This window comes from Homarus americanus, unplaced genomic scaffold (assembly GCF_018991925.1).
Source record: "Homarus americanus isolate GMGI-L3 unplaced genomic scaffold, GMGI_Hamer_2.0 scaffold1909, whole genome shotgun sequence".
Taxonomy (NCBI): Eukaryota; Metazoa; Arthropoda; class Malacostraca; order Decapoda; family Nephropidae; genus Homarus; species Homarus americanus.
In genome coordinates, this window is record NW_024752372.1 from 204,261 (window position 1) to 225,389 (window position 21,129).

The 21,129-nt window shown below is 42.9% G+C and overlaps 1 protein-coding gene and 2 long non-coding RNA genes across 4 annotated transcripts; 1 reads left to right on the top strand and 2 right to left on the bottom strand.

Moving 5' to 3' along the window:
- The first annotated feature begins 760 nt into the window (after positions 1–760).
- LOC121855069 (juvenile hormone esterase-like) lies at positions 761–5,625 on the top strand. 2 transcript variants are annotated; one of them, XM_042349895.1, is made up of 10 exons: positions 761–961; positions 1,260–1,720; positions 1,908–2,176; positions 2,668–2,826; positions 3,179–3,320; positions 3,989–4,174; positions 4,330–4,547; positions 4,660–4,810; positions 5,141–5,322; positions 5,434–5,625. In XM_042349895.1, the coding sequence occupies exons 2-10, from the start codon at positions 1,702–1,704 to the stop codon at positions 5,608–5,610; spliced, it is 1,503 nt and encodes a 500-aa protein (XP_042205829.1). In that variant the 5' UTR covers positions 761–961; positions 1,260–1,701; the 3' UTR covers positions 5,611–5,625. The 2 variants fall into 2 exon arrangements, with proteins under 2 accessions (XP_042205829.1, XP_042205830.1); XM_042349896.1 differs by lacking the exon at positions 1,260–1,720 and having other exon boundaries at positions 762–961.
- A 5,265-nt stretch (positions 5,626–10,890) lies between these two features.
- On the bottom strand, positions 10,891–12,502 carry LOC121855071. The gene is made up of 4 exons (XR_006086707.1): positions 12,298–12,502; positions 11,904–12,004; positions 11,484–11,694; positions 10,891–11,351 (listed from the first exon to the last, which is right to left on the bottom strand). It is a non-coding gene; the product is annotated as an uncharacterized LOC121855071 (long non-coding RNA).
- Positions 12,503–14,473: 1,971 nt separating this feature from the next.
- LOC121855070 lies at positions 14,474–20,092 on the bottom strand. Its single transcript, XR_006086706.1, has 4 exons — positions 19,938–20,092; positions 16,198–16,298; positions 15,609–15,937; positions 14,474–15,195 (listed from the first exon to the last, which is right to left on the bottom strand). It is a non-coding gene; the product is annotated as an uncharacterized LOC121855070 (long non-coding RNA).
- Between the last annotated feature and the right edge of the window lie 1,037 nt (positions 20,093–21,129).

Below are 21,129 nucleotides of genomic sequence, written 5' to 3' on the forward strand. Positions count from 1 at the left end.
CACTATTACCACCACTCACTCCATCACCCGATAAATGCATTCCACTCAACTTTTACTCCGACCCCCCCCCCCCCAGGATCACCCTAAGAACCAGTATCTCACATACCACTGGGAAAAGAAAAAAAAATCATAACAGAAAAAAATAAACAACAGAAATAGAGAGAAAGGGAGATAAAAATATGGAATATAGAAAGAAATCCCACCTTACCTGCTCCCCTGAGATAGATGGAAGGAGCAGGCAACTCTGAATTCTTACTGTATGAGAAGATAAAACACGTATAAAAAGAACAAGAAGTGTTTTAAGATAGCGTGACAGTTATACAGTGATACGATTTTAATCCTTATAAATCTATAATAACGCATCAATGAGTTAAAATTAATTAATACGCTAAATATCAACCAGTTTAAGATTATTCTTGCTAGTGTTACCTGATTCTTTGTTTATCTTCTTCGTAAATTACAGGTACAGTAATTAGTAATGTCAGGTGAGTGGTCCTATATACCTGTACAATCATTATGTCCACGTTTGAGCAATTCCCTGTGGTTGTCATAGTAACAGGAATGATGCCAACTAGTGAATTATATCCGCTTAATTTTAATCTCTGTGTTTCCTCCTAAAAGAATAAATTACAGAACTAGAATTAATAAACGAAAAATAAAAACACCAAATTTAAGTTAATGATAAGGTTCTAATATTCATAAGCGATAAAATAAAGTAAAGAATATTTTTGTTATGGTTTGTGTTCGTTATCTGGTGGCGGTGTATTGCAGCAGTAGTTCCAGGTGTCACCTTACCTGTGTACGTGGTGGGCGGGAAGTTAGGTGCTGTGTTCCGCAGCCTAGTGTCACCATGGTAACCTCCAAGACGGCATATACCTCACCACAATTATTTTAAGACTGAAATACATCTAATCACTTATAGACAACCCTGAACTAACGGCGAATTCATCTAATATAACAGGTAACAAAATCATTATCTGTTTTGTTTTATGTCTGTATTTTTTCCAAGTGTTAAACACGATTTGCCTTTTCAAGTTTTGTATTTTTATTCTCACGGTGATGAGGAAAGTACTGTAGTGAGGTTATTATCAACACTGACCGCCACGTTGACAGATAGTGAGGGAACACTAATCTTCTCCCGTAATTTCCCCTTTTACTTCCGGGTTATGGTGTTAAATCAGTTCTCGCACTGCTATGACGACTGCTATTTATTGTTATTACTCGACACAGTTTTGTGAAGTTGTTTATTCTTCGTTCAGACAGAGACAGACAGACAGACAGACAGATGAAATTAAAAACATGTCCTCAGAGACCTACAAAACCTTAGAGGATTGGTAAAAACAGCCCCAGAACGTTTAGAGTGGAGGACTGGTCGCCAACCCCCAGGCGGTACTCTGCTTGTGAGAACCGGACATATAGCTGAGAGACTTATAAAGACTGAGGAACGAACACGAAACTTCAAATCACAGTGAACAGTACGGTGAAGTGTATCCCAGGGAGGCTACACCTGCTGCCCACTATTGATTGGTACAACTTGCAGCGTCAGGAGGAGGACTGCTGACGTCTTCTCTCTACAGTCTGCCACTCCCGGGAAAGTATTGCCTATGTTGACATTCCATACGTATGTCTTAACACTTAGTGCACCTTCGTCACCCTTCTGCCAACACCGACGTTACTTCAGGGTGCCACCTCAACTTTCTTATGTGGCTTATTATAAGTGGTTGGTGGCAGCTTAACCCTGAATATTAGTCCATATTTGTTAGGTGAAGTTACCAGTTTGGATATACAGTACACCTCTAGAATATTTTTTTTTTATGAATTTGCTTAAATAGAACATCTTGTTGATGACGTTGTAGCGAGTAAATTGGTTCGGTAAATACAGTATATTTATATTTCAACTTGAAAAGAAGTGAGCATGACGAGACTGAGGACATGGGTGGTGACGGCGCTGGTCGTGAACGGTGTCCTTCTGCTGTACAGTGTGAAGGTGTGGCAGGGCCGCCCCCCAACACACTCCATAGAGGACTCCAGCCTGCGGGAGGGGAACGAACCCCAGGTGAGACTCCATAGCGGCCTCGTCTCTGGAATGTGGGATCGAGCCCAGAAAGGCAGGATCTACTACTCCTTCCTAGGGATACCTTATGCCAAGCCGCCCCTGGGTCTCCTCAGGTTCAAGGTCAGTGTTGTGTCTGGTATATGGAGGTTCATATTTATTTGTGTCTGTCTGTCTGGCCACGCTTCCACCCTACAGAAGGATTTTTGGTGTAAATCAAGGAACTTTTTAAGAATTTCTGTACACTGTTAGTATTAACTCCTGGAAGAGATGAATATTGCTGGGCATCTAAAGCGATTTTGTTTACGTATCTGTGAACCTACCCTACCTACCCTACACTACCCTACCCTACCTACCCTACCCTACCCTACCCTACCCTACCCTAAACCTGGTGATATCTACTGATCTATACACCCTTCTTGCACCTCCCAGTATCAAAACCACTTCATAATATCAAACATTTCCCTGAAACTGAGAAATAAACTCCATATTTATCTCGGTAATTTCCTTGTGCAGTGAAGTGTGGTAGAATGAGTGTCTGTCCTTCAATGTCTTCTCTTCAGCTCTAGTAGTCAGGAGTCATTGTGTTTCTGAGACTGTGTGGACGTTTGCAGGACCCGGTACCAGCAGAGCCTTGGCAGGGAGTGAGAGATGGTACTAAGTATCCTTCTTGTTGTCCCAGTGTTCCTGTAGGGGTACAGCGGCATGGTAACAGAGGGATACAAGGGCAGGAGGATTGTCTTTATATCAACGTCTTCACACCTCCACTTCAGGTAACTTAGAGAATTTAAGAAGGTATGGTGTATAAAATCTTGAAACTTCGAATTTTCTTAGATTTGATCAATAAACAGTCCAGTAAATTTGACCCTGAGAATTACTGATGTGGATTAGGGATTTAAATATATCTGTCACTATAAAATAAAATGTTTCAGGATAATTAGGTGTTAGTAAAGTTGTTTATTTGTGTGTTAGTAAACTTTATGTAGTAAGAAATATTCCATTGTTGGCTTAATGGGTTTACACATTGCTTGTTATGCTAGAAAAATACTGATGTGTATATTGTTTCTTTTATTATTATTATTATTATTATTATTATTTCTCACACTCGATGGCGTTGATACTCAGAAGTCACAGAAGAAGCTGCCAGTGATGGTGTATATCCACGGGGGATCCTTCCTTGCCGGGGGCGCGAAGCATTACCAACCTCTGCCCCTCCTTCAACAGGACTTGGTGCTCGTCACTCTGCAGTACCGTCTGGGAGTCCTTGGTATGATTGTGCTCCTCATCGGTCCTTACGTCTGTTCTTCCGTGTAGTGCTGTAATCTGAAGCTCTCTACCTCCCACCTCCCTCACTTTCCTATTCCTGCCTCCATTTATCTCACTCATCTTACATCTCTCCTCTTCTTTCTCTTCACCTCCCTTCTCCCACCTCTCTTCACCTCCTCCTCCTCCTACCTCCCCTTTTCTCCCTTCTCCTACCTCTTCTTTTCTCCTTCCTCCTACCTCCTCCTACCACATTTCACCTCCCATCTCCTACCTCCTTTCTTCTCCTTCCTCCCCTTTTTTCGACTTCTCCTCTTACCTCCCTTCTTCTTCCTCCTCCCCCCCTCCTACCTCACCCATTTCCATCTTCGTCACTCGTTACTAAAAAATATCCTGACTACAGTGAATTCCTGCCTTAGATAAGTTTCCCATCTTACTCGTGTCCTACAGAGAATGTCAACACTCTTCTGAAAGCTTATCATGATTCCTGAGTTGAAATATTTACTTGAAACCAAACGCAGGAACTTTATGTTGGTTTTGTTGTCATAAAGAGTCGAGACTTTAATTATATTTATAGCAAAAAGGAACAATTTTATCCAAGTCGTTTTTTATTCCACTGATAAACAAAACTAACATATATTCCTGATGATGCACGAGGTTCTCCTTCTTCAGGATTTCTATCGACGGAGGACGAGGTACTGCCTGGGAACCTGGGGTTGAAGGACCAGACCCTCGCCTTGACCTGGGTGAGGGATAACATAGGTCACTTCGGTGGTGACAGTAAGAGAGTAACCATCTTCGGAGGCAGTGCTGGCGGGGCCTCTGTACAGCTGCTGATGTTCAACCCACACGCTGAAGGTGAGGTGGTGACAGAGTAGGTGGTGAGGGTGCGGTGCTTTGGCAGTACAGTAGGTGGATGGTGGTAATAGGATGATGTACTGCGAGTGCTTAATCTTCATGTGATCCCAGGAACTACAGCACAGCCCCACCAAGACGTAAATAATCATCCGCAGGTCTGTTCTCAAGGGCCATCATGCAGTCTGGCAGCGCCCTGAGTCCCTGGGCGGTGAGGACTGGGCATCGCGCTGTGGCCTACACGGTGGGAGGACGGCTAGGATGCCCGACCCCAGATCCCATCTCCAACAACAGCCTCCGGGACAATGAGCGACTGGTAGACTGCCTACAGAAGGCTCCCTTAGACGCGCTCGTCCCTTCCTTCATGGACTTCTCGGTAATTGATCTCTTGTTGTTGACATTATCAGTTATAGAGTTTATTTATTTAATTATTATTATTAACAATGATCAGTATGTAAGTGAAATTAAGTCACTGTTTCCATGGGGAGGTATGGGCGACGCTGCCGTGGGTGACGGTGCCTCGAGTGGACGGGGACTACCTACCTGAAGATCCTGCCATTCTCCTGAGGGAGGGCAAGTTCCACAAGGTGCCTCTCATCACCGGCGTCACCCAACACGATGGCTTGTTAATTACAGGAAGTGAGTCACACACAAATCTGATGAGTTGGGATAAAAAAAGTGATTGAATATCTTCTTGTGCCGTGAGTCATACCTCAGGTGGCCGGCCAAGAACACTCCTCTGGGCCAGCTGTATCAACAAGCGGCGTAGGTACTGTGCATGTAGAGGCGAGTCTGTTTAATTTAGGACAACTGCTGCAATTTTTTTTTAGTGGTGAATAAAAATGTTTGATGTAGAAAATATCAGGAAAGTTGTTTAGTATTTTTAGTATTATTACAATACTTAATTAACACAATATTACAAAATATTTCATGATAATACCGGTACTGAAGACTTTAAACTACCTACAGATCTCTACAACACTCCCAGCCTTCGAGAACAGTTGGTGAAGAACTTCGTTAATGTTGGTCCTGGGGCGGCCCTACTACTAGGGGAGGGAGACGAGCAGCCCCTCACCCTCGCCCGCCTCGCCTTCCATCACTACCTGGGAGGGATAAAGGCTGGTGACCATGACAAGGTTACCCTCACCCAGGTAACTGTCTGGATTGTAGTACATAAACCAATCCAAGTATAAACCCGAAAAACACAAATACTGATACACTGACAACACGAAACACCGATCTAAGACTTGAACTCCACACAGCTGTTTGGTGACCGGCTGTTTACTGTAGCTCATGACGAGACGTGGAGGTTCACCAGCCAGCACCAAGACCTACCAGTGTACACCTACGAGCTGAAGCCTTCCAACACCACCGGCAAAAAATGTGAGACGGGGGGGGGCGCCGCCTTTCTTACTTTGCGTTATCTTGAAGTAGTGTAGGTGATTCATAGGGAAATGTAATGGAATCTAGGTCGTGTGGGCTCTATGGTGAGGTAGTGTGTGTGTAGATTGTTGTACAGGTTTTGGATGTTGTGCAGGGGGTAGGTGGAGGTGGTATACAGGGGTAGGTGGAGGTGGTATACAGGGGTAGATGGAGGTGGTATACACGGGTAGGTGGGGGTGGTATACAGCGGTAGGTGGAGGTGGTATACAGGGAGTGAGCGGAGAATTGGTATACAGGGGTGGGCAATTGGTATACAGGGGTAGACAGGTGGTATACAGGGAGGTGGTATACAGGGTGAGCGGAGGTGGTATACAGGGGGGAGCCCGGAGACGGAATACAGGGTAGACGGAGGTGATATACAGGGGTAGGCGGAGGTGGTGGTATACAGGGGTGAGCGGAGGTGGTATACAGGGGTAGACGGAGGTGGTATACAGGGGTAGATGGAGGTGGTATACAGGGTAGACGGAGGTGATGCTCTGCAGGGCAGGTGGAGGTGGTGTGTTATACGGGGTGCAGGCGGGTGGATACAGGGGAGTAGATGGTCTCTGGGGTGAGCGGAGGTATCTGGGGAGTGGGCGGAGGTGGTATACAGGGTAGACGGAGGTGGTATACAGAAAGGGGTGAGCGGAGGTGGTGATATACAGGGGCTGGGTGGAGGTGGAATACAAAAAGGGGTAGGCGGAGGTGGTATACAGGGGTAGGTGGAGGTGGTATACAGGGGTAGGTGGAGGTGGTATACAGGGGTACGTGGAGGTGGTATACAGGGGTACGTGGAGGTGTTATACAGGGGTAGACGGAGGTGTTGTACAGAGGTAGGTTGTGGTGTTGTACAGGGATAGACGGAGGTGTTGTACAGAGGTAGGTTGTGGTGTTGTACAGGGATAGACAGAGGTGTTGTACAGAGGTAGGTGGTGGTGTTGTACAGAGGTAGGTTGTGGTGTTGTACAGGGATAGACGGAGGTGTTGTACAGAGGTAGGTGGAGGTGTTGTACAGAGGTGGGTGAAAATCATTGTGGTGAGCACACTCACTCCTCCGTGTGTTATGCAAAGTTCCACAGTGAGAGCTCAAGTACTAATTCCAGATACATTAGGATAACCTTAGTTCCCCAGGACAAGCACCTCGGTCACCTGATGGTCAAGATGTGGAGTAACTTCGCTGCCACCGGGTGAGTCCTCGCTCCTAGAGAATGCTGGTCTCTCTCTCTCTCTCTCTCTCTCTCTCTCTCTCACTTTGTGCCTGTAATATGTAATACATTTAGTGAGCATCTATAACACATTACGTCCCTACACTACATTCAACGCCCCAGACAAAGATACACTCACATAAGAAATGAATGTTTAAATCTCTGCTAAGATGTGTCAGATCGATGCTGCTTTTCATCCCACCAGTAAAGGAAAGGAAGTTACGCAGTACAAGTCAGTCATAGGGTCTTGCTTCAATAACTCACTCGTCAACGTTACAGGAACCCCACCCCTGACGACTCCCTGGGATTCGTGTGGTCTGCTGCAGCTTATCCTAGGAATGCAGCCCACCTCGCCCTCAACGCTTCACCTACTATGGAGAATGACACTAGGACAGAGGTGAGACATATAGCTTTAGTATATATAACAATGATTATTTTTTTTTAGTGTACTTGTCTAAATTAACCCCCCAAAACCATCCCCGTAGAATGTGATGTAGTTTTAGACAAATTGGTTCCTTGGTTAATATCATATAAAACTCTCCAAATGTGATTTTTATCTCGTATGTGGATCTCCCTTCATTTATAATTCACATGATATTGGATATTAATTAGTTAAATACGATAAATAAGGTAAATAAACGTAATATGGTACTCGTGGAAATCACCTTTCTGCCTCATATCGTAATACATTAAGTTATCCATCAAATCAAGCCGCAGCCGAACAGTTTTCTTTGGTTTGTTAAATTTCAACACCAACTTTAAAGACTTATTATTCGAAACATTACCATCTGTAATGTTTATAAGTTAAAGTTTAAGAGTAAGATAATTCTAAATAACATCTAACAACAAAAAATTTAACAATAGATATTTTTTTAATTTTATTGAAACTATTGTAGAATATTTTAGATAACTAATTTTTATTTTTTTTTTGTACACAATAGAAGCTAATAAAACTATCTGATTTCATAATGTTTCTCTCTCTCTCTCTCTCTCTCTGGTACAGGAGTTCTGGTCGTCTGCCCACCCTTAACAAGTTACTCCATCTGGAAAGAAAGAACACTGCACTCCATATTCTTTGACAACCTGAAGAACACTCCTAGCAACCAATTAGTGAACAAGAACACTCCCTAACAACCAATTAGTGAACAAGAACACTCCCTAGCAACCAATTAGTGAACAAGAACACCCCCTAGCAACCAATTAGTGAACAAGAACACTCCCTAGCAACCAATTAGTGAACAAGAACACTCCCTAGCAACCAATTAGTGAACAAGAACACTCCCTAGCAACCAATTAGTGCATAAACTACTCCAGCAATACTGTTAGATCAATAATTATACTGTAATACTTTCGTTAGTAGTAGCAGCAGTAGTAGTAGAAGTAATACTGAACTATATTTTTTTTATTATTCGTGTTTATCTTTTTTCATCATGTTAATATTCCCTCTCGGTGCCCCTCTCACTTACACCATCACCACTCCCTCACCCACTCCCCCACCTTCCCAAGTCTCTCTCCATCCACAAGACAATAACACAAATCACCTGCCTTATACCTGGTAATTAATCTGATCCTCCCTGGGAAGTAAGTTTCGTAAGTGTGTGTGTGTGTGTGTGTGTGTGTGTGTGTGTGTGTGTGTTTATTTATTTACATTCAAACGCTATACCTGTTCGTCTCACCTGTTAATTAATGATACACAACGCATATATACAGTATCATCTACCTTATACCAGTGATGAATACAACCTTTTCTATATAATACTTACACATTATATATTTATCAATATATATATATAGATAAGATTAAAGATTACACTTATCTTCCACCAATCATCTGAAGTCATTTTATTAGACTCTTAACAAGTGACACATCAGTTAAGCAAAAGTTTATTAATAAAAGTGTGATTTATTTTTTGATTTTGTTTACCTGTACTAAGTAATATAATTAAACATGATTCAAGGGGTAGACGTTACTTACCTGGGCTTTGTAAGTAATTGGCTGAGGGTAAACTTTACAACATGTACACAGAATAAATAGACAGTGTAAACAACAACAACAACAACCATAACAACCATAATAATAACAATTATAACTACAACAACAAGAATAACGACAATAACAGTAACAACAACAACAAGAGTATCGGTAAACTGGCCATAAGTTAAACCAGACAAGAAGAAAGAAACTGTACACTTAAGCCAGTTTGCCCTGACGTAGTGGAGTGTGTACCTGGGTGGAAACAGACTACGTGCAGTTTGTCACGAGGAGTCCTTGTAAGCGGTAAAGGAATCTCCATTGTCACTTTGGTCTTTGCTGTCCTCGGAAAGTCAGGGTGGTGATGGAGGAGGCAGCGATGGAGGGGGAGGCGATTGAATTGAATTAAAACAGTTTATTTAGCGTTAAAAATACAGATACAGAGTGGATAATAATAACAATATTAACATGACTGAGCCAGTTGAGAACCTGGGCTCTCCTGTAGGCACCTGATATATACTATACAATTATCTCAAGGAAGTATTATGTAACCTCTAGTATCATCTGGAATAGTACAATAGCATGGTGGTAATAGAACATATCATAAAGTTACCACGGTTATCACTTCAATATTTATTTATTTTATCAATTTTTTTTATTATAAGTATATACATAAATTACAGTAGAATTGAAAAACACAAGTATAATGGGGGAGCAGTACAACCTGGGTTGTACAGTAATAAGGTTGAACAAGTGGACAGAGCTTTCAGGATTATGTCTAGTTGGCAATTATGTTTATTGCAATGGTAATTACTTATTTATTTACATAATAATTTCCGATAAAACGGTTTTGATGGTACAATAGAAGCAGGTACTGTAAATATAGTAAGTGTTACAAGAAATATTAATACTGAGACAATAGATATTTTTTAAGAGATGATTTAAAGGAAGGGAGTGTTGGAGGGGGGAGGCGTTGGAGGGGGGAGGTAAGATGAATAAGTCAGGCTATACAGACATTCTTCCTCAACGGGTTTGATTACTGGAGGTGAGGAGGGGTTGGAGGGGTTGCACATAGAGAGGTTACTTGTCTAGAGTCTCTAGACAGTATGTGCTCCCGAGGTCAGGGAGAGGAGGGATGGGGTGGGGTGGGAGGGGGGAGGAGGGGTTGGATGGGGTGAGGTGGGGAGGGAACACAGTGGAACTAATACCCCCAACCTCCCACCTTGCCTCACCTTCCTTCTCAGCAATATCTACAGGAGTCTCGCCTCAAGCCCTACTTAACTCTAGTGTCTTTCAAAGTCAAAGGTCAAATCAAAGAACAAGACTTGCAGGCATTGTCCCCACCGGCCTCTGATTCACTTCCTCAGGGCGTCCCCTTTCTCCTTGAGAGGCGCGGGAAATCCTGGATCTGTGATGTTGGTGGCTGGAATCGGCTGGTGTTTATACCTTCAAGATCCGGGTAATGACGTCAGGAGTACGAGAGTTGACTTTGTTGTCAAAGCTTATATGAGGCTGAGCCACACCTGTAGTCGATGAGTCACTGTAGTTGATGACCCACACCTGAAGTCTATGAGCCACAAAATAACGTGAGTGAATTTATAATGACGTGATATATTGTCGTGTGAGTAGTAGTCAGTTGTGTTATCTGTGATAAATAGATAATCAAGATGTTCCTGAGTCACCGTTTGTGTTCCTGTTACTTTAATATGTTCCTAAGTGATGGCTTTTGTTACTTGTTAGGTATAGGAAGTAACAAGCTTGGGTTATTACGTATCTCTCGTTAAGTCATAAGAGTTTACAATGCACAAATAACTTTCTTTTTTTTTTAGTATATAAGAATAATAGTCACAGTTGTTTTTAGTTCCCATACTTCAGTTTGTTGAAATTTATCTGAAGATTCCTACACAGTGTTCTACAGGTCTTATGTGGGTGTAGTGGAGGAATTGGCAATACTGTATGATGACGGGTGAAGGACAAGAGGATTTAAGTGATCACGTGTACAGACTGAGTTACTGTTTGTTCTGTCCTCAGTTTCATGGCCAACCACTGATGATTAGGGTAACAGTTGCCTTTGTTCATGCACTCACACTATGTAAAAAGGAATCCAATGACACAGTATATACCAAAAAAATATTTTATTATAAATATATTATGGTATCTATAAATCATCTTTTTAAATAGGGATGATTTATATTATATACTATTTGGTTAGTTGGATGAATAGATATAGAGGTGAGTGGGTGGTGAGGGTGACGTGGGGATGGTGGAGGCGGCTTGATAAGGTTTCCCGCCTCATAACAGCAACTTAGCTTTATGGTGTGTTATGGCGCGATGATTGTGAAGTACTAAGACAACATACAGTTATATTTAGGAACACATGATTATAAGTACAGTATACGGTGTTGTCTGTACAGGAGGCTAACAGAGGTGCATGTCGACGAAGTGTTGTTTATTCTGGAACACCGGGCCCCATATGTCTGTCTTTTTGCTCTTCTTCACGCCCTCACTCTTGCTCTGGGTCAAGGTGATCATTTTGGCCTGAGGGTAAGTGATCATGTCCAACACTTTGAATGAGTCCTTCCTGTGGATAAGAACAAAAGAATATATTTAGTAAGTCCTTCTCTCTTGATGGTGTGTAAACATTGTAGGTTCGTCACACAAATAGACACATTCTATATTAACTGTGTTTACGTCGAAGTGATCATTAACTCACCTGGCCTGAGGATCACACCCGCTGCTGCTGGAGGAGTAACACACTTGATCCTGCACCATCTTGGTCGTGTTGTTTACTGCGACAGAAGATATAACAGTCACGCTCAGCTTATGTTTGTTTCTGCCTTCAGGATGTCACTCCCGAAAACGCTGTTGTTGTTGGACGTTATTTCACGAAATTGTCAAGTCAGTTAGTACCGAAGCTCAGTGACCTGGAGAGGGGGAGAGAGAACATAGTGAGTATATCTAATGGAAGTTTACTCTGGTATTTATTTCATAAGTTTAAAATATATCTCTTGAATCTCTTACATAATAGTAAATGTTTTTGTCACTTTATAATAACTTACAATAACTTTAGGTGAACATTTAAGATGACCACAATTAGGTGTGAACAGTTCTAACATCAGGTAGGGATACTCACCTCAAGACACGCTGTGACGCTGGGCGAGGACACTCAGTTCTAGAGTGTTACCACAGTTAGCCAGGCGACTACCACGCTCACTGGCTACGTTTGAGTGAAACCTGACGAGAGAAACAACATAGGTGAGATGCAACAAAGACAAATACTGATAAGATGTGTACAATAAAAGACAGGGGGGTGTCGAAACTTTGGAGTGTGACTGTACGTGTGGGCGGGAGGGGGGGGGGTGAGGTGTGTGGGCAGGAGTGTGTTTGTGTAACTTTTTCTAGCAAGTTTATGTTCATGAAAATTTGATAAAGTTATAAACCAAAATAATGTTGATCTTGTTGATTTAATGCATGTTATAAAAAAAACATTAAACTTAAAAAAAAAAAGAGAAAATAAGTCATCTTACCTGATCAATGACCAGTAGTAGTTCATTAACACAATGGATTGGTTAATGGGCTCTGCATGTACCGTTTGGGTCCCTGCGGGTCTTCAGCTACAGTATTCACAACGTGAACTTGATAAACGTGGATAAATGGGACAGTTGTCAAGGTTACGATGCTGGGAAGATGCGTTTAAGATGCTTGGTTGGGTGAGACTGACCCTTCGGAAGCAGACGGCAGCTTATATAGCGGAGGCGGGGCGGGGCGGGGCGGGGCGGGGGAGAGGGCCACAGAGAAGGTTGACACGGAGCAGTACGTGAGCCCCGACACGAACCGCCCTATTCACCCATGACGCGTCTCCCAAGTGATGACCCAGCGAGGTGTACAACATGACAAAGATAACACGAGAGGAGAAAATAATTTTTAGATCAAAACTGATTCATTTACCTTTTGTATCTACCTTTCTAGAGGTGTGTGGTAAGTGGTGATGACGTGGGCTGCTATGTGTTAACGTCATGTTCCGGTAAGTTTCCAGCTACTGACGTCAATGATGACGTTGGTGAGCCTGAAGACTCTGACCAACAGGTACACGTTACGTTGTTGGGAGAACCATACCTTGATGATTAAATGTAAACACTGAATTGTAATACAAATCAAATCAATATACGTAGTTGATTAAAACACAAGTAAATACACCAAGGGTTAAGTACAATGAATAAACAAACTCGTATACTATCAGTTAATAATGTTGATGACGTAGGTGATGTCCACATGTACTGTTCAGCTTCATCTCCAGATTTCATTATCACTGAATCATCTTCCGATTTAACTAGAAAAAGTGGTGATTTATTTACCTAACTTGGTCCAGATTTTCCACTTCGTATGAGAGCTAAGAATAAGTGTCATGACGTCATCTTGGTATCCTTTAGATGACCTGAAGATGAGGTCCTCCTAACTTATTCCACCTGAAGTGCTACCAAGGGGGGTAGGTTAAGTTTGCATTAGGCTAGGTTACCATTAGTTTAGGATAGGCAAGAATACGTAATGTTAGATTAGGTTAACATTAGTATAGTTAATCTTACGTAAAACGAGTCAAGAGGGAGGGGTTAATCTTCATGTGATACCCAACACCACAAAACCATTACCATAGAATCCAACACCATCATTAGATTCAAGAACTTCACTCTAGATAAAGTTAGGATCATTACTTTCATCCATACGCTGCATAAATTATCAACACAGGTAAATTATCGAAACAGGTAAATTATCGAAGCAGGTAACTTATCGACGCAGGTAACTTATCGACGCAGGTAACTTATCGAAGCAGGTAAATTATCGACACGGGTAAATTACCATCACAGGTTAATATGACCAAAAACAACATTACTATTTCCCAAGAGTTGGCGTGAAAACATAGATTTCCAGCATCATAATTAGCACCTGTGGATATTAACCCCCCCTCACCCCATACATACATACATACATACACCCTACCCCTACTTTGCTGTCACTCGGAATGGAGTATGACGATCATCCATTTATGATACAATGATACGAGTTATTAAGGATGTCATTGGTGAGTTTTGAGGTGACTACAGAAGCCGATACGGGACCGGCAGAGCCGTCCACAGATGCTGCATATGTGGAGGGCTACATCTAGAGCGGGAGGGGCAGCGGCAGCGTCTTTCCGGAGTTGGCGCTTGTCTGCCTCAGTTTGCCGTCCGGCTAACTCGAAAGTATTGACACCTTTTCGTGTGGTGCTCCTTTAAGCGTTATGGTGTGGAGTAATCGTCTCCCAGGTGAGGGGGTCGATTTGGCAAATTTTCAGGTTTGTCTTAAGACTATCCTTATACCTTTTAAGTTGTTAGGGTGACTGTATAATACACACATTCTTGTCCTTGTGCTGCTTCACCGTTTTTACTCATGTTTGTATTTTACTTCCTTATCCTCCTCTTTTTCCCACTTATCTTTCTATTCTCTCTGTCTCTTTCAGCATTACCGGTTTTCTCTGTCCCATTACTCTCTCTCTCTCTCGCTCACCTGTTCAAAATAGTCTCTTTACCTACCTGTTACTCCCTCTTTATCCATCTCTGTCTTCAACTGTTTTTATCTTTTATTTATTCTTATCTTGTATTTCATTTTGTTTCACTATTCTATTCATTTCAATCCAGTTCAAATAGTCGAGGAATGTTTAAATAACAATTAATATTCATTTAAATTTTATTCTAAACATTATTTGAACTTTACATGGTATACAGTATGGCCTTTTGACCACAATGAAAAAAAATACTTATATTCATATCCAAGTTGAAGGTCGATGTTTACATTAATGGATGACAATGATACTTAATTATGTAAACTATTGACGATATAATGAGTCTACTATGAGTTTTCTTTTATAATGTTTTCTTTACCATGATATACCAAAAGGATGAGTGTTAATGCCAACGATGATTTAATTATCAATTGAGTACGGTAATTTTGCTCCCATTGAGTACGATGACTTAACCCACTTGAGTACGATACCATCATACTCATCGTCTTCCAATAGGTTAAAACATCGACATCAAAAAATTAAATCATTATCCAGGAATTTGACATATTCCATAGATTACAATTTCTTGACATTTAATCACACAAACATGCATACGTATTTAAATAACTCTAGCATCGTGATTTTGAATAATGATTGGTAATTAATCGTGATTTATTGGCAAGCGAGGGTGATGACGAGGGGTGGAGCCTAGCAGAAGTGCATGTCGACGAAGTGTTGTTTATTCTGGAACACTGAACCCCACACATCTGTTGTCTTCTCGCTGTTAGTGTTGTTGTTCTTCTTGCTTCTCTTCACGCTTCCGTTCTGCCCGGTGCTGTTGTGTGTCTGGCCGTAATTCGTCATCTGCATAACCTTATAGGCAGATTTCCTGTTGAGAGAAGAAGTAACATTGTTTAGTTACGATCTCTTGTGTAAATTTGGATTCGAGTGAAATATTTATGTGTGTGTGTATGTGTGTGTGTTTTCCACTGCTTATACCTGGTCCTATACCTGGACTCTTGTTTATCAATTAAAGCTAACTTAGAATCGTGTCTGCCCTCAGCTTCCTATCTACATTGAACAAAACATTATTATGTCAGTAGATGCTTAGACAAGTCTCTCCCAATATATATCTAAACCATACAGTAAATATAGACAAACATGACAAGAGTTGATTTCTGTAATGTTTCTGATGTATATTATCAATTTATCTTTACAGGACACGTGTGATGGTCTGGCTGCCTGAGGAGACGAGAGTTATCACGGTGTTTGGGTTGAACAAGACACAGGCTGCTGACTCACCTGGCTTCCTGATCAGCGACGAAGTTGGCGGAGGTGTAAGACTGCTCATAAACCATCTTGGCGGTGAGTAGTTGAGTGATTGAGTGCTACAAGAGTCCCGCAGGTCAACAGTTGTCAGGAGTAAACAAAGGTTCTCTCGTAGGTTCAGACAGTTGATTGAAGACGTTGAGAATCTCTGGAATATTTATCAGTCACTCTTTTTAGTGCAGATGTTTTGTTAATGTGGCGTCAGGATTTCACTCCTGTGTGCGAAGATGTTGGACTTGATGGCTAAGAGGTTCTGGTAATAATAGTTGATCAAACAGTTCTTGTAGATGATGATGTGATCTCTGTGAGGGTCAAAAGAGTTCTGTTAACACCGACAACAGGGAGAACAGTGTTTACACATCTATAACACAGCGTAGTGAGAAGCAGTGTATTCCAGGACGAACAATGATAAGTACCTTAGTTACAAAGTTTGAGTCTGACCCTCTCTTAGGTCAGCTCAGGTCACCTCAGAGCTACCCTACATCACCTTAGAGATCTTGAGAATAACTCAAGAGTCAACACCAACTACCTGAGGTCAACTTGGGTCACCTTTAAGACTTACCTCAAGGCACGCTGTGACGCTGGGCGAGGACGCTTAGCTCTAGTTTATTACCACAGTTACCTAGGCGACTGCCAAGCTTACTGGCTAGATTCAAGTCCAGTCTGAGGAGGAGAAGAGAGAGATTAATTAGTGGTGACAAATTATAGTCATATTTGTAGCCAAGAACCTTAAACAATTACTATATTTTAAGACGTGGGATAAACAGGAACCTAACCTAACCTAACCTTAAATAATGACTATATTAACGAGCCGAAACAATATATAGATTTCCCGTAGAATTTTATATTGCACACCTGAAGGGAGAGGGCGTAGTGGCGGGAGAGGCATAGTGGAGGAGAGAGGGAGGCATAGTGGAGGAGGAAGGCATAGTGTAGGAGAGGGGCCAGAGTGTAAAGGGAGGCATAATGGAGGGGAAAAGGCATAGTGGAGGGAGAGAGGCATAGTGGAGGAGGAAGGCATAGTGTAGGAGAGGGGGGCAGAGTGTAGAGGGAGGCATAATGGAGGGAGGGAGGCATAGTGGAGGGAGGGGGCATAGTGGAGGAGAGGGGGCAGAGTGTAAAGGGAGGCATAATGGAGGGGAAAAGGCATAGTGGAGGGAGAGAGGCATAGTGGAGGAGGAAGGCATAGTGTAGGAGAGGGGGGCAGAGTGTAGAGGGAGGCATAATGGAGGGAGGGAGGCATAGTGGAGGGAGGGGGCATAGTGGAGGAGACAGGTAGGCATAATGAATAGGGTTAAACATAACCTTGTGCCGTCAACCACTGACCTTTAATAGGGTCAGAGTGTGTGTGTACGTGCGCGCGTGTGTATGCGCGTGTCTGTCTGTGTGCGTGTCTGTCTGAGTATGTGTCTGTCTGTATCTCGTCTGTCTGCCAATAAGAATATAATGACAAACTACTAAGAAGAAAGAACTAAGATTCACACGACCTCATTATAGCACGACTCTTACTCATTGTAGCACAACTCTTACTCATTATAGCACGACTCTTACTCATTATAGCACGACTCTTACTCATTATAGCACGACTCTTACTCTATACACTATAAAGGATAAACTTCCTCTTCCATAGCCATCACCTGACAATTAAACACCCTTTCTTATTTCACCTGAAGATTAATCACCCTAACGCTACACCTGATGATGGTAGGTAAAGGAGGGTAGGTTAGGTTAGGTTATTCTAGGGTGTCTAATTTTCAGGTGATGTAAAATATCGTTGAGTTATTGGTACTTTCGTGGAGTGATTTCTCTGACTACTTCAACGAGGGAAGGGAAAGGAAGACGGGGAGAGGGGGAGGTGTGAGGGTGAGTGAGGTACAGCGGCAAGGGAGCAGGGGAGGCGTTGTGGACAAAGGGAGAATAAAGGAAGGGATTAAGGATTGTTAAGGGATGAGAAGGAGATGGTGGGGGTCCAGGGAGGCAAGGGGGAGGGGAGTCTAGGGAGTAGGAGGGGAGGGAGAGTAGGAGGGAGGGGAGTCTAGGGAGGGTAGGAGGGAGGGAGGGAGTGGGGAGGTAGGGAGGGGAGGAGTCTAGGGAGGGTAGGAGGGGGGAGGGGGAGTCGAGGCATGAGGTGTTACGTGGTGACCCCGTGCTGGAAGACTTGTGGCCGCCTGGTGGTGAACCTGCCCCGCCCCAGGAGGTGCTGGTACCAAGGAGGGTGAAGAGGCCAGGGCGGGTGAGAGGGAGCGGTAAGGACGGAGAGAGAAAGGGAGGAGGGGAGAGGGGGGGAGGGAGAGAGAGAAAGCTGGAGAGAAAAAGAGAGAAAGGCGAAGAGAGCGAGATAAAGATAGTAAGAGAAAGGGAGGAAGGAAGTGGGGGGGGGGTAGGTAAAGGTGAGGCAGGTGAGGGTTGGTGGGGGCAGGATAGAGAGGGACGGCGAGTTGGCTAGACATGATGAAAAGCCACGCAGGTAACACGTGCACCAGGTGGGCTAGTGAGAGTTAACACCTGTGGCAACACCTGTCATTAAACCATGACTCACCAGAGTATAACACCTGAATTGATTACCACACACAAAGCCATAAAAGTAATCAATCAAGCACAGGTAACACGGCAGTATGTGACACGAAGCCTTTTTTTTTAATTTCAAGCATCCAAAATAAAATAAACATGAAAACTACCACCACACATTAAACAATTACAAACAAACAATATATTACCAAATTCACTTTAAATTGACACCCAGATCAAAAAAATAATTCCGTATTCCTAAAACAATAATGAAAATCTACGTTTGTTGATCAGAAACCAAGACAACAAAGACTTGGGTTTATTACTGAATGTTGTGAGACTTACCAACATGGCCCTAGTCTTTACCAACACGGCCCTAGTCTTTACCAACACGGCCCTAGTCTTTACCAACACGGCCCTAGTCTTTACCAACACGGCCCTAGTCTTTACCAACACGGTCCTAGTCTTTACCAACACGGCCCTAGTCTTTACCAACACGGCTCTTGTCTTTACCAACACGGCCCTAGTCTTTACCAACACGGCCTAGTCTTAACACGGCCTAGTCTTTACCAACACGGCCTAGTCTTTACCAACACGGCCTAGTCTTTACACAGTCTTCACCTAACACGACCCTAGTCTTTACCAACACGGTCCTAGTCTTTACCACGGTCACACCAACACGGCCCTAGTCTTTACCAACACGGCTCTTGTCTTTACCAACACGGCCCTAGTCTTTACCAACACGGCCCTAGTCTTTACCAACACGGCCCTAGTCTTTACCAACACGACCCTAGTCTCTGGTGAAATCGATGTGCTATTGTTTTTATGACGTGGCAACTGGTAAGAGGAATTCAAGTTGGTGGACAAGTTTGGCGAGACTTTGAGGGGTCAGGTGAGGGAGAGAAGAGAGAAAGAGAGAAAAAGAAGATAAAGAGAGAAAGAAAAGGGAGACTGAAAAGTTGAGAGATAGATAAGGGAAGAGAGTGAGAATGGAATGAAAAATGATGAGAAAAATAAGAAAGAGAGGAAGAAGAGGGAGAGAAAGATAAAATATAGTAGGAAAAGGAGAGAAAATAAGGAGAGAGAAAGAAAGAATGGGAAGAGAAAGATGAAACCAGAAGATAGAAAACTAACTCTCCTCCACCAACACCACACCCTCCAACACCACACCCTCCAACACCACACCCTCCAACACTCACACCCCACCACCACACTCCAACACCACACCTCCAACACCACACCCTCCCTCCAACACCACACCCTTCCAACACACAACACCACACCTCCACCACCCACCTCCACCACCCCACCTCCACCACCCCACCCTCCAACACCACACCCTCTAACACCACACCCTCCAACACCACACCGTCCTATCACATACAATCAAGGCTCAAAACGAATTAAATTACAAGGAAGACATCTGACTCAAGAATCACATTTGGCCACGTTAAAAAAGATGACAATTTTACACTAAAATTTAAAACGTTTCATGGGAGTAATTATGACCATGAGGGCAACGAGTAAATATTAAGATACGTTATAGGCGAAGAATGTATTTAGTTGACCGCAAATGATGATCTTATCTTGAGGTATGTGAACGAGTGAATGTAAAGTTATTTACTATAGGATGAGATATTAAGCTATAAGGTAGAGAATCAGTGAGATATATTGAGAGTATCTAACACTATTTATGCATGGAGTTGATTCTCATTTTGTTAGAGAGAGACAGACTTGGAAACATAAAAATAACAAATGTCAATGTTATAACTTCCAAGAAAATCAGTCACTTACTTCAGATGGTATGGAAGACCCGGTAAAATGCCTCTCTTCATCTATGACACTTAGAGGACGGCGAGGGAGTAGTGTGGCTGCTGCTGGGACGACGTCTGCTGCTCAAGTGGCGAGAACTGGCACGGGAGGCTGTTTATATACCCCCTCCCCCTCTACCACCAAGTGTCACCCCTACTACTACGAGGTCAACTAATTGTTGTGATAGATAATTGAAACCACTTAATAAGGACCTTGAAAGGCTATTAGTGTTTACATAACGATTACTAAACACCACTTGAGTTATGGGATCATTATACAGGCAGAACTGAGTCAGAAAACGTCAGTGTTAAAAAAAAAAAGGGCACATTTCTGCTTTTCCACTTTCGGACAGTGTGATCCCTGCCAACAGTATAACCTGGTTAGCTGTCAGTCTGGCGTTATCCCAGCGAGGTCATTTATTCCTGGGTCGTCTCTCTCTCTCTCTCTCTCTCTCTCTCTCTCTCTCTCTCAACCTACGAACCAAGATGTGATGTTTTACAGTATGTTGAAGTGTTTCCTGGAGGAGATGGGGGGGTTGATGTGTTGCTCTAAGTCTTGACCCTTGTAGGAGGCCACAACCAGTAGACCGGCCTAGGTGGTGGTGGTGGTGGTGGTGATGTTAGTGGTGATAGTGGTGGTGGGGATGGTGATAGTGGTGGTGGGGATGGTGATAGTGGTGGTGGGGATGGTGATAGTGGTGGTGGGGATGGTGATAGTGCTGATCATATTGTACAGCAGCTCAGCCGTATTAGGAGGAATAAAATTAATTATTATTTGGTGACCACGAGAGAGTCCTTGGTCTCGGAGTTCTCGTCTTGTATACAGTATAAGATTACCTAACATAACCTAACCTAACCTATAAGAGAGAGTTCCAGGGTGTGGTGTTGGAGGATTATTGACGAAAGGTGTGTGTTGGAGGATAGAGGGTTAGTGATGGAGGATCAATGTTGGAGCGTGTGATGGTGGTGGAGAAGGCAGCACCTGACACTCAAAAAAATATATTCATCGTTGGTGACCTTCAAACTTTTCCTCATATGTTGGACCCCCGATTTCTTCTGCGTAGGTGTGTGTGTGTGTGTGTCCTAGTAAGAGGTCAAGGCTACAGTGACTCCTCCTCCTCACTATCACACTCAGGCTTCATTTAAAACAAAGATATTAATGTTTGTTTACAATG